The sequence below is a fragment of the Salmo salar genome, chromosome ssa05 (genome assembly GCF_905237065.1).
Source record: "Salmo salar chromosome ssa05, Ssal_v3.1, whole genome shotgun sequence".
NCBI classification, from domain to species: Eukaryota; Metazoa; Chordata; class Actinopteri; order Salmoniformes; family Salmonidae; genus Salmo; species Salmo salar.
In genome coordinates, this window is record NC_059446.1 from 63,869,926 (window position 1) to 63,883,381 (window position 13,456).

A 13,456-nucleotide genomic window follows, 5' to 3' on the forward strand; every position below is an offset into this window, starting at 1 on the left:
CAGGCAGGGACAGTAGTCAGAGTATAATTAAGGCGTTTGAAGATGAGCATATTCTTGGCACAAATCACACACACACAAATTATAAGTTACAGTGAGGGAAATTGCATTAAGAATAATATAAATATATGGCAGATTATTTTCTGTTTATTTGAACACAGAGAATGGAGAATTGTTGAGCGGTCTTCAAACTGTAAGACGTCTTGGTTATAGAGGGCTTTATTACCCCCTCTGTGTGTTGCCCTCAGAAAGGTTGTTCCTGTGATAAAGCAGAACCACTTTACGTATGTCAACATTGAGTGAGGAACATTCACTCTCTATGTTGACATGCATTCCCTGTCCAGTGGTCATGCCTGACACAAATTAGCTCTATTTACGTTTGTTCTCTTTACCCTGGTTATCCTCCGAGTTAAACAATAACACTGCTTGAACTCAATAACTCTGCTTCCTGCATTTCTTACTGAGAGACAAGACAGAACCATTAGTTCACCTTTTACCATTTGACACTTTTAATTAGTCCGCTGTACCCCTTATGCATTTTTGTATTTGAAGGAACTGCCATTTTGTTTCTTTAGTTCTCTGCAAAAAGCCCTGTCGTGTGACTTGTGTAGAGCTCTGCAGTGGCCGACTTGTACCAGTACCTGCTCCTACAGTTACTTCCAGTATATCCCTCTCCTGGCCCTCCAGGCCCCACGCAGCTCCAGCCACGTCCTGGCCATGTGCCCTACACAGGGCCTGCTGTCACATAGATTGGAGATGTTCAGCGGGTCTAAAGGGGGCAGTCAGCTGTCTCCTTGTATCAGTTGGGGGAGGTCAGGCACTGAACGGTCCTAGGTGGAACAGAGGGATGGAGGGGGGAGAGAAAGAGAGGGAGAGAGAGACTCTAAGCTAGAGCAAGAACCCATTCATACATGAATGCACGCACACACACACACACACACACACACACACACACACACACACACACACACACACACACACACACACACACACACACACACACACACACACGTATGCACAAACAACTGTTTTTTTTTCAATATATTTCTGTAGATACTGTAATATGGCACTTTATGTTTAATAACTCTCTTTGCTAAATTATCACATGGAAGTTGCAGTGCCTTGGTAGCACTGAGAATAGGGTGCATGATGTTGTTGGTAGAATTGCCATAGAGTGGAAGTGTGGTCTTCCTGTTGATGACTTCAATGAGAATTCTCGTAATAAGTGAAAATGCTATGTCTACAATTAACCTACTGTACGTAATTCGAAAGCAAAGCACACAGTTGAGGGCAATGTATTGACTATTTCTCCACCCTGCTCTCTTTCCCTCTCTCTTTCCCTCTCTCTATCTCTTGCTCCCGCTCTGTCCCTCTGTTCTGTCCAGAAGCCGGTGGGAAGAAGCTTCGTAGCACCGTGCAGAGGAGCACAGAGACGGGCTTGGCCGTAGAGATGAGGAGCAGGATGACTCGGCAGGCCAGCAGAGAGTCCACCGACGGCAGCATGAACAGCTACAGCTCCGAGGGAAAGTAAGTGAAGTATGACGCATACCAATGTGATAATGTACACCCCCCCAAGGGGGTTTGGGGTGCTCATTTGAATTTCCTGTCTTTTTTGGGGGATCTTGCCAACTCTAAATAAGCAAGTTCAAGCTTTGAGGCCTTCTTCTTTAGTCTCCATAGTTACCAGTGTCATCTCTCCCTTCCGTTCCAGCCTGATCTTCCCTGGTGTTAGGCTGTCCTCCGATGCCCAGTTCTCTGACTTCCTGGATGGACTAGGCCCAGCCCAGCTGGTTGGACGACAGACGCTAGCTACACCACCCATGGGTGGGTGGATCAGATTCCTGGAACAATGTTGTGTCAAGAGATTCTGAATGAATGAAGGAATTATATATTTGATTTACGTGTCAAGACGCCTTTAGCGACCCCATCCCATACGGAAGGGATATCTGTATTGTGTGAATGGAGTGTTGACATTGTGTTGGCTGTGGTGTGTGTTGTTCAGGTGACATCCAGATTGGAATCGTGGACAAGAAAGGAGCGCTGGAGGTGGAAGTGATCCGAGCCCGTGGCCTTGTGGGAAAACCAGGTTCCAAGGCACTGCCAGGTAATTTACTACGTGATGTATAATATATTAATATATGCTATTTAGCAGACACATACAGTTGAAGTCGGAAGTTTACATGCACCTTAGCCAAATACATTTAAACTCCTGACATTTAATCCGAGTGAAAATTTCCTGTCTTAGGTCAGTTAGGATCACCACTTTATTTTAAGAATGTGAAATGTCAGAATAATAGAATAATAGTAGAGAGAATGATTTATTTCAGCTTTTATTTCTTTCATCACATTCCCAGTGGGTCAGAAGTTTACATACACTCAATTAGTATTTGGTAGCATTGCCTTTAAATTGTTTAACTCGGGTCAAACATTTCGGGTAGCCTTCCACAAGCTTCCCACAATAAGTTGGGTGAATTTTGGCCCATTCCTCCTGACAGAGCTGGCGTAACTGAGTCAGGTTTGTAGGCCTCCTTGCTCGCACATGCTTTTTCAGTTCTGCCCACACATTTTCTATAGGATTGAGGTCAGGGCTTTGTGATGGCCACTCCAGTACCTTGACTTTGTTGTCCTTAAGCCATTTTGCCACAACTTTGGAAGTATGCTTGGGGTCATTGTCCATTTGGAAGACCCATTTGCGACCAAGCTTTAACTCCCTGACTGATGTCTTGAGATGTTGCTTCAATATATCCACATCATTTTCCTGCCTCATGATGCCATCTATTTTGTGAAGTGCTCCAGTCCCTCCTGCAGCAAAGCACCCTCACAACATGATGCTGCCACCCGCGTGCTTCACGGTTGGGATGGTGTTCTTTGGCTTGCAAGCGTCCCCGTTTTTCCTCCAAACATAACGATGGTCATTATGGCCAAACAGTTCTATTTTTGTTTCATCAGACCAGAGGACATTTCTCCAAAAAGTACGATCTTTGTCCCCATGTGCAGTTGCAAACCGTAGTCTGGCTTTTTTATGAAGGTTTTGGAGCAGTGGCTTCTTCCTTGCTGAGCGGCCTTTCAGGTTATGTCGACATAGGACTAGTTTTACTGTGGATATAGATACTTTTGTACCTGTTTCCTCCAGCATCTTCACAAGATCCTTTGCTGTTGTTCTGGGATTGATTTGCACTTTTCGCACCAAAGTACGTTCATCTCTAGGAGACAGAACGCGTCTCCTTCCTGAGCTGTATGACGGCTGCGTGGTCCCGTGGTGTTTATACTTGCGTACTATTGTTTGTACAGATGAACGTGGTACCTTCAGGCGTTTGGAAATTGCTCCCATTATAAGTGAAATAATCTGTCTGTAAACAGTTATTGGAAAAATGACTTGTGTCATGCACAAAGTAGATGTCCTAACCGACTTGCCAAAACTATAGTTTAACAAGAAATTTGTGGAGTGGTTGAAAAATGAGTTTTAATGACTTAAGTGTATGTAAACTTCCGACTTCAACTGCATATCCAAAGCTACTTAGAGTACCGTGAGTACATACATTTTTTGTATCCTGTATTTGAGTGGAATAGAATAGAACCCACAGCCCCAAACTTCATGCTAGTACCAACTGGTCACTACGGTAACCAGCGCTTGAACCAACTGACACTGCTGCCAATAGTATTGTAACTATTCTGTCTCTCTCTCTCTCTCTCTCTCTCTTCATAGCACCATATGTAAAAGTGTATCTTTTGGAAAACGGAGCCTGCATAGCCAAAAAGAAAACAAAAGTAGCAAGAAAAACCTTGGATCCCCTTTACCAGCAGCAACTGCCTTTCGAAGAGGCTCCTGGAGGAAAAGTTCTACAGGTAAACTTCTACGTTCTACAAGGCCTTGATAAATACTTCACAGTTCACACATCATTTCGAAACAAATGCAGGCATCTAAAATATTATATTAACATGTCTAATAAACCCTCTTCTCCACAGATCATCGTATGGGGAGACTACGGACGCATGGACCATAAATCCTTTATGGGAGCAGTTCAGATACTTTTAGATGAGCTGGACCTGTCTAACATGGTGATTGGCTGGTTCAAGCTCTTTCCTCCTTCCTCATTGGTGGACCCTACCCTGGCCCCCTTGACAAGAAGAGCTTCCCAAACGTCATTGGATAGCCGGTCATAGCAGTGTGTGGACTGATAGCATTGTTGTAGCAGCAGCACCTAGTGTTGAGGTTAAACAAGCTGCGCTAGACCGGTCACGCCCCCCGGTTACACTGCATGCTTGATGTTGTGTCTTCTGAGCCTGTTTCTAGGGGTGCAAACGTGATCCTGTGTTTTGAGCAAAATGTCGCACACATTGTGCGTAGCGAGCGTCGCTCCTTCGGCCGGGTCGGAGCGCCAGCTCGGATTGGAAGGCCGTAACGGACTCCTTAGCACGAGGAATTGTCTCTAAATCGAGCGATTCCAGGTTTTCATCCAATCTTAAGCCATGGGGGTCGGAACTGGGAACCCGCTCGATGAGTTCTACAGAAGCCCTTTTCGAATGAAAAATACATGTTTTTGTTTTTAATTAATTGTTTTGTTTTCTGTTTGTTTTATTGTCGATGTACTTGTATACCTGAAGGGGTGACTGACAGTGTTGTCCTGTCCAGAAGCTTGGTCACGCCACGCCAACAGACCTAGCTAGATGTGTAAATGGAACTATGAGGATCATTGCAATAGGAGAGGTGGGGTGTCCCAACTAAAGCTCAAACTCCGAATATGAGGCCCTAGTCATAATACCTATAGGTAGTAGATCACACCAGAGAGACAATACTAAAGTTACTAAAGGCAATACAGAAGTGGCTACTGTACTATCGACACTCCAGAATCTATTGATCAGAACCCACAACAAGACTAACTTTTATGACCTAACATTATTATTTCTCTGTTGATATATTGTATGAAATTTAAATGAAGATTACAAAAAAAAAAGTTTTTTTGCATGGACAAAAATTTAGCTGAAAAAAAAAAGAAAATTATTTTCTTGAGGCTGCGACTTGCAAAAAAAGATGAAGAAAAACAAATAAAACAGATCAGCCATTTTCAACAATTTATATTATTTTTAAATATAAATTTCACTAGTGCATGGTTTTCAAAGGGGAGTGAATGCAACAGCGTGATAAAAAAGACACATTGTTTATCATTCTTTAGACCATCCATAACATAAGTCTGTGTTTGGCAGACATACATACAGTAAGAGAAACTAAAATAAAAACTTTTGGAGTTATTTATCAAAAAAAACTGTTTATGTGACAAAGTGATGATGAAAATAAATGTAAATTATTTATTTCATTGTAAAGGTTTACAAGCCTTATAAAGATAAACATTATGTGCAAATTGTACACGTCTCTTTTTCTCCCTTGTCCCAGGGCATCCCCCTGATATTGTCCAGAGTTTCAGGACTGTTGGTTCTTTTACAGTTCTGTATCGTTTCAATATGTCTTTTTTGGGGATTTGATTAACAAGCATGTTGTAAAGGATTTTCTGCAACATGGCTTGGGCACACCTTAAAGTAACTCAGCATGTTTTGATAAAGAGGATATTTGGGATTTTTGCAGTTTCTTGTACAGTGCATGTCAACTTTGTTACTTTTTCCCCCTCACCTTCAATTGAATTCTACAGCAAATGAATTAGTTACTTTCATGGCCAAACTATTAAAACGTATAACAAAACATTCCACCAACCCCTAGATCATATTTTATTTCCACTTTTTCAAAAAGAATGACAAGGAAAAATATTTTATATTCATTGGAGGTTGACAAAAAAGTTGTGGTTGCAAGTGTATTTTATTTCAGTATTGTTAACTAACATGCAAAAATAATCTGTATTGGTACAGCAAGAAGGATATTTATATCCAAGCAAGAGGCAGCAAACATACAACTTATGTACTGTATATTGCTGTGTAGTTCAGGCACTGTTTGTGAGGATGAGCAAAACACAAGGTCAAACAACATGGGATATTGCCACACTATATGAATTTAGTTTTTTTGTTTTTGTGAAAATAACATTTATTTCATATATTTTTATTAGTTTATTTACAAGCCAAGACCAGTTGATTTTTTATTTTTAGTAATTATAAATGCTTCTTGTGTATGGGAGGTATATGAATCTTACAGTTATGTCTGAATGAAAATAAACTAAGACATTATTCCTTTTCCATGTTAAACCTATACATTCTAATGTCCATCCAATATCTTGATGCTATAACAAGCTATATACTTTCATTTTTGATTTACATTGTACATATTAGAAATTTGAATAAAACAAGCAAACACAAATAGATGAATACAATATTTTGGAATAGGAATAATGTCTCACATGATGACAAAGACATATGTTATTTACCCTTTTGAATGCCTTTTCTTTCTTTTGTTTTGGTGCAATGTGTTTATGCCAAGGCTATGTCTTGGTGAAGTATGGTTGAGTACAGAGATTTATGTAAGTTATTTTTCAAATAAAAAATGGATATTACACTGACACTGAGTACCAGCGAACAATATCAACATACAAGAGCATTTTTATCTATCTGGGCATGACTATTTCCTGTTCCACAACATCCACACATTACTATCTTTATTCCTCCAGGTAGGTTGTTCCACAACAGCCACACATTACTATCTTTATTCATCCAGGTAGGTTGTTCCACAACATCCACACATTACTATCTATATTCCTCCAGGTAGGTTGTTCCACAACATCCATACATTACTATCTATATTCCCCCAGGTAGATTGTTCCACAACATCCACACATTACTATCTTTATTCATCCAGGTAGGTTGTTCCACAACATCCACACATTACTATCTTTATTCCTCCAGGTAGGTTGTTCCACAACATCCACACATTACTATCTATATTCCTCCAGGTAGGTTGTTCCACAACATCCACACATTACTATCTTTATTCCTCCAGGTAGGTTGTTCCACAACATCCACACATTACTATCTATATTCCTCCAGGTAGGTTGTTCCACAACATCCACACATTACTATCTATATTCCTCCAGGTAGGTTGTTCCACAACATCCACACATTACTATCTATATTCCTCCAGGTAAATTGTTCCACAACATCCACACATTACTATCTTTATTCATCCAGGTAAATTGTTCCACAACATCCACACATTACTATCTTTATTCATCCAGGTAGATTGTTCCACACATTACCATCTTTATTCATCCAGGTAAATTGTTCCACAACATCCACACATTACTATCTTTATTCATCCAGGTAGGTTGTTCCACACATTACTATCTTTATTCATCCAGGTAGGTTGTTCCACAACATCCACACATTACTATCTATATTCATCCAGGTAGGTTGTTCCACACATTACTATCTTTATTCCTCCAGGTAGGTTGTTCCACAACATCCACACATTACTATCTTTATTCCTCCATGTAGGTTGTTCCACAACATCCACACATTACTATCTTTATTCCTCCAGGTAGGTTGTTCCACAACATCCACACATTACTATCTAAATTCCTCCAGGTAGGTTGTTCCACAACATCCACACATTACTATCTTTATTCATCCAGGTAGGTTGTTCCACAACATCCACACATTACTATCTTTATTCATCCAGGTAAATTGTTCCACAACATCCACACATTACTATCTTTATTCATCCAGGTAAATTGTTCCACAACATCCACACATTACTATCTTTATTCATCCAGGTAAATTGTTCCACAACATCCACACATTACTATCTTTATTCATCCAGGTAGATTGTTCCACACATTACTATATTTATTCATCCAGGTAAATTGTTCCACAACATCCACACATTACTATCTTTATTCATCCAGGTAGGTTGTTCCACAACATCCACACATTACGATCAATATTCATCCAGGTAGGTTATTCCACACATTACTATCTTTATTCATCCAGGTAGGTTGTTCCACAACATCCACACATTACTATCTTTATTCATCCAGGTAGGTTGTTCCACAACATCCACACATTACTATCTTTATTCCTCCAGGTAGGTTGTTCCACAACATCCACACATTACTATCTTTATTCATCCAGGTAGGTTGTTCCACAACATCCACACATTACTATCTTTATTCCTCCAGGTCGGTTGTTCCACAACATCCACACATTACTATCTATATTCCTCCAGGTAGGTTGTTCCACAACATCCACACATTACTATCTTTATTCCTACAGGTAGGTTGTTCCACAACATCCACACATTACTATCTATATTCCTCCAGGTAGGTTGTTCCACAACATCCACACATTACTATCTTTATTCCTCCAGGTAGGTTGTTCCACAACATCCACACATTACTATCTATATTCCTCCAGGTAGGTTGTTCCACAACATCCACACTTTACTATCTATATTCCTCCAGGTAGGTTGTTCCACAACATCCACACATTACTATCTTTATTCCTCCAGGTAGGTTGTTCCACAACATCCACACATTACTATCTTTATTCATCCAGGTAGGTTGTTCCACAACATCCACACATTACTATCTTTATTCATCCAGGTAAATTGTTCCACAACATCCACACATTACTATCTTTATTCATCCAGGTAAATTGTTCCACAACATCCACACATTACTATCTTTATTCATCCAGGTAGATTGTTCCACACACCACATTACTATCTTTATTCATCCAGGTAAATTGTTCCACAACATCCACACATTACTATCTTTATTCATCCAGGTAGGTTGTTCCACAACATCCACACATTACATCTATATTCTTTTGTTCCACACATTACTATCTTTATTCCTCCAGGTAGGTTGTTCCACAACATCCACACATTACTATCTTTATTCCTCCAGGTAGGTTGTTCCACAACATCCACACATTACGATCTTTATTCATCCAGGTAGATTGTTCCACAACATCACTATCTTTATTCCTCCAGGTAGGTTGTTCCACAACATCCACACATTACTATCGTTATTCATCCAGGTAGATTGTTCCACAACATCCACACATTACTATCTTTATTCATCCAGGTAGGTTGTTCCACAACATCCACACATTACTATCTTTATTCCTCCAGGTAGGTTGTTCCACAACATCCACACATTACGATCTTTATTCATCCAGGTAGATTGTTCCACAACATCACTATCTTTATTCCTCCAGGTAGGTTGTTCCACAACATCCACACATTACGATCTTTATTCATCCAGGTAGATTGTTCCACAACATCACTATCTTTATTCCTCCAGGTAGATTGTTCCACAACATCCACACATTACTATCTTTATTCCTCCGGGTAGGTTGTTCCACAACATCCACACATTACTATCTTTATTTGTCCAGGTAGGTTGTTCCACAACATCCACACATTATTATCTTTATTCCTCCAGGTAGGTTGTTCCACAAATTACTATATTTATTTCTCCAGGTAGGTTGTTCCACAACATCCACAAATTATTATCTTTATTTGTCCAGGTAGGTTGGGAGTAAAAAGAAAAACCCATTGTCTTTTATAATAACAAACTGTCTGGCAAGTATCAACTTAAAGGTCACAACCTTTGTGACCCACTAATGATTCCTTCCTATACTACAGTCTACGCTACAAATATTTAGTTTTGTCTTTCAGAAATGTATACAGCATGTGAACAAGTCAAGACTAAGGTCAAGCTGGGGGAAGTTAAGAGACAAGAAGTCGCAGTCAGTTCCACTTCCCCTCATATGAGTGCAAAGTTGTGCTTCTACTAAATTCTTTGGCAACACTACAGAGGAAAGAACAACCTATGCTTTTGGAGAGAGCCAGGAATACATTTTACTACAGAACTAAAAAGAAAGTTCCTATTTCACTGTTTTAACACACTATTCAGCTGTGTAAAGTGGTATGTTGGAATGACCAACAATGCTCTATGCTCTCCTTATATTGAAGGTTGTACTACTTGAATAGTAAGTAATTAAGTACGTTAGTTAGTAATTTAACCACCTATCACAAAATACTTTACTTCAACAATGACAGTACTGTATTTTGAGTTTATTCTTCATGTGTTTGTTGAGGTGAACTCCTGTAGTGTGGTTAGACAGTTAAGTGAGCGACACCTCCATTACGATGATAACTGGGAGGTGGCTAAGTTCTGAAATGTTACATGGGAAATGAGTAAGACGTTGAGGTTAAAATTGGTATGAAAGCTTGAGTTCTGCTTATCATTTCACATAGTCTACTATACAGACATACCACACAGGACCAGCAGGTAAGAGAGACACTGTGTTGTGATAATGCTGAATTTGTGAGGCTCTAGTAATGCTTTCCAAAGTATTGGTGGATGGTTATGAAAAACGATGTTTAATGTATAAGTTTGGACACCAGTGTCTGCTCAAGATAGTCAACAGTTACTGTAGCTTTAAAACTACTTTTGGTTCCCTTTAACTATATGTTATGCTAAACTTTACCCAAAATGTTTATGGAAATGATAAATCAAATTAAATCGTATGTATTTATCCTCTTGGATTTCAGGCATATCTCAGTCCTCTTGATATTAATAGATTGTTCGATTATTCTTTCTGAATGCCTGGTTGTTTGTTTTAATCATTTTTTTCAGTGTGCTTGGGTACCTTATTTTACGTAAATAAATGACCAGATATTTACCAAGAAATGACATGGTTAAATGGAAATGACACAGTTCTAACCTATGAATTACGTGTTTCTTTTGGATTCATTCAATCAACTTTTTTGCCACTTAATCTGAATCCATTTCAGTAATGGAAATGTCAAGGATTTACAGTATTATCAGACAGATATTTGTCTTTCTACCTTTCTCAGGTACTGTCATTTCATCAATGATGAAAACAACTTGCCCTCAATTGAAACAAACCCTGTATCACTCCTGGTCCGCTGCTGCAGACCTATACACAACAAACACCAGGCACTGCTGGAGAAACCGATTAGTCCTCTTGATCATCTGTCTCACCTTCAGTCTCGTCCTGAGCTCCATCCTCCTCCTCTACCTGCTCTATGTCCTGCAGTACGGCCTGATGGTGGCTGCTGGGATAGCAGGCTCCTGTTGGGTGGTTGTGGGGGCCTCTCTGTTCCTCTCTAAGAGGGTGCGGTGCTTTGGGGTTCTGTTTGTGCTGTCTTGTGGGATGAGGCAGGGCCGGAACATTCTCATCACCGCTGGGACAAGTTTGGTGGTTCTCAAGAACATCCAGAACACGCTGGAGAACATCACAGGGCTCAGTAGGAGTATGGTGTGCAACCTGCAGGCCAAGAGGGTGTCCATCAACACCACGCCGCTCTGTAACTACGTCAGGATGTTGAGATGGGTCGGCAACGTACTCAGAGCGTTCACAGACTTCGGGGTGGCGGAGTTGGTTTCTGATCTGGAGGTCACGTCCAGAGGAGACTCTGAGAAGTTGAGGGAGAGGCTGGTTGAAGCTGAGAGGACTCTGAATGGAACTGCAAAGAGCATCTGGGCCGCGGTGGACACGCTGTCCTCTGTAGGTCAGAGACTTTTCCCTGCCTTCAGTTTCCTCCTACTGATGGGCTTCACAGTGCTGCACTTGAGGAGATATTGCCACAACAAGAAATATGAAAACGTGTACATAACCAGGACGTTCATAAATTTTGATGAGAAGCAGAAGGCAGAAGGAAGGCGTCCAGTGCTCCCCCTCACACCGAAGGAGGCTAGACGCTACATCACCATCCCTTCCCCAGGACTCAGTGCCACAGAAGGGAAAGCCATGCTGAAATTCAGTTTCCCAGTGTTCACCCATTGTCTAGCCTGGGTCTTGTTCATAGGTGTTGATGTACTCATGTTCTGGTTTGTTGAGGTCATCAGAACGCGACTTCATGAGCTAGAGCCATTTCATGTTCCTTTGATTATGAACATAAATGTAAGTATCTATGTTAGTAAAACACACAACAAGATACAGTCTTAGTTAATTATGTATTACCTTAATTCATTCAATACAATCTAGCCACTAGGCTATAACCCTGTTGCTCTACTGAACCATTGTTGTTTCAGGAAGAAATGACCGTTATTGGTGTCCCCATTTCAGAGGAGATCGACAGTAGGGATTTCTCCTACCAGGTGTCCATCTTTGAGAAGAGTTGCCTTCCTAAACCTAGACTAGTAATCTATGACTCCATCCTGCCTCTGGTTGTGTTACTAGCTGCCCTTCTCAGCATGGCCCTGTTGTCTGCCAAGCTCACACAGATCAGGCTCATGGTGTGTGAGCAGTTCTTCTCCACCAATGCTGAGGAGAGGGTGGAGTTTCTGCATGCTAAGATCCTGAAGAAGAGATCAAGAAAGGAAGGGAACAGGATAGCTGAGGAAAGCAGTCTGAGATCCCTCATCAAGAAGGTCTGCATAATCCAGAGATCATTGATAAACATTGATGGAGACCTTAGAATGGTATAATACTGTATATTACATAGATGTTCTTATGTGGCCTACAGTACTGCACATTGTCATCATTTGTCCCAGAGAAAAAGTGCAGATTCATTTCTCAGTAAAACAATAGATACTGTATATGTAAGTTACTAAATTACTGTTTGATTAATCCATACTTTCTTCATCAGCCAGATTTCTGGTGTCCAATACTCTACAGACCACAGGAGGATGACCCCATTCAGTAAGCAAGCTAGACTTTCTGCTGCTACAGGAAGAAGTGAGAGACGCCCTTTTTTAAAAAAATGTGAATTGTGAAATGTGAATTATGAAACACGTTACATTATATAATAACTCAAATCTAGACTAATGACATGTTGTCATTGTAAATACATACAGTATTTCAGTTTGTTAATTCATGTACCTGTATAAATAAAGGTAAAATAAACATGTTTTTATAATAATACAAATAAAGGTTAAATGATGGTTACCAAGGTTTCCAAGCAACTTTTTTATGCAGTCTAATGTGAGATGTAAATAGTTCAAACATTGAATAATTGGGACAAAATTACACTTCATTTTAAAGAATAAAAACACCTCAAAAACAGCCATCAATCACAGTAACTGAGATATAAACTTCTTGTATCTCTATGTCATGTCTTTAAGTTCTGCATTTTTTTCCATTGTTACCATGCCTATGGAGTTTGGATGATCATAAGTGCACAGGGTAATTGTCTGCAATGAGAACACATAGCTCTGCAAAACATGATATCTGTTTCAGTTGTTTAATGTCGATCAAAAACGACAGGGACAGTTTTGCTGACATCATCACGCAAACCAGACCTTCCCTAAATGTGCACGCCACTATTCAGTTCCCATCGTGCACTTGATGTTTAGTCACACCCCATTAGCATTATATCCAGACGCCACAATGCTCATCTACCACAGTGATTGTAGTGGGTCCTGACAGTGACACATTCCCCTTCACAGAATGCTGACAGTCAGTCAGGAGACGTACCCCTCTAAGCTTCTGTAACGTTGAAATATGACGTTACATTTACCAGATTATTTTGTCTCAAGGTCTTTAC

General features: G+C 40.2%; 2 protein-coding genes across 21 annotated transcripts in view; both read left to right on the forward strand.

Moving 5' to 3' along the window:
• The window catches only part of LOC106605391 (regulating synaptic membrane exocytosis protein 2), a 215,777-nt gene extending 209,280 nt beyond the window's left edge, over positions 1-6,497 (forward strand). For 17 of the 18 annotated variants that reach the window (XM_045718553.1, XM_045718551.1, XM_045718558.1 and 14 more), the window contains 5 exons: positions 1,383-1,524; positions 1,709-1,821; positions 2,000-2,101; positions 3,704-3,843; positions 3,964-6,497. In XM_045718553.1, coding sequence (XP_045574509.1) covers positions 1,383-1,524; positions 1,709-1,821; positions 2,000-2,101; positions 3,704-3,843; positions 3,964-4,161 — 695 coding nt within the window. In that variant the 3' untranslated portion in view covers positions 4,162-6,497. The remainder of the gene's footprint in view (positions 1-1,382; positions 1,525-1,708; positions 1,822-1,999; positions 2,102-3,703; positions 3,844-3,963) is intronic. The other variant, XM_014200972.2, reaches the window with a different exon arrangement.
• A 3,632-nt stretch (positions 6,498-10,129) lies between these two features.
• Positions 10,130-12,849, forward strand: LOC106605478 (dendritic cell-specific transmembrane protein). Of its 3 annotated transcripts, none has more exons than XM_045718567.1 (4): positions 10,130-10,232; positions 10,802-11,871; positions 12,003-12,341; positions 12,564-12,849. In XM_045718567.1, exons 2-4 carry the CDS (start codon positions 10,819-10,821, stop codon positions 12,684-12,686), a joined length of 1,515 nt encoding a protein of 504 aa, XP_045574523.1. In that variant the 5' UTR covers positions 10,130-10,232; positions 10,802-10,818; the 3' UTR covers positions 12,687-12,849. The 3 variants fall into 3 exon arrangements, with proteins under 3 accessions (XP_045574523.1, XP_014056669.1, XP_014056670.1); XM_014201194.2 differs by having other exon boundaries at positions 12,003-12,392; positions 12,560-12,848; XM_014201195.2 differs by having other exon boundaries at positions 12,560-12,848.
• Positions 12,850-13,456: the final 607 nt, after the last annotated feature.

Coding starts and splice junctions, on each gene's coding strand:
- LOC106605478 (XM_045718567.1), top strand. CDS start 10,819: ATGATGAAAACAACTTGCCCTCAATTGAAACAAACCCTGTATCACTCC. Junction 11,872..12,002: donor CTTTGATTATGAACATAAAT/GTAAGTATCTAT, acceptor TTGTTGTTTCAG/GAAGAAATGACCGTTATTGG. Junction 12,342..12,563: donor TGAGATCCCTCATCAAGAAG/GTCTGCATAATC, acceptor TTCATCAGCCAG/ATTTCTGGTGTCCAATACTC.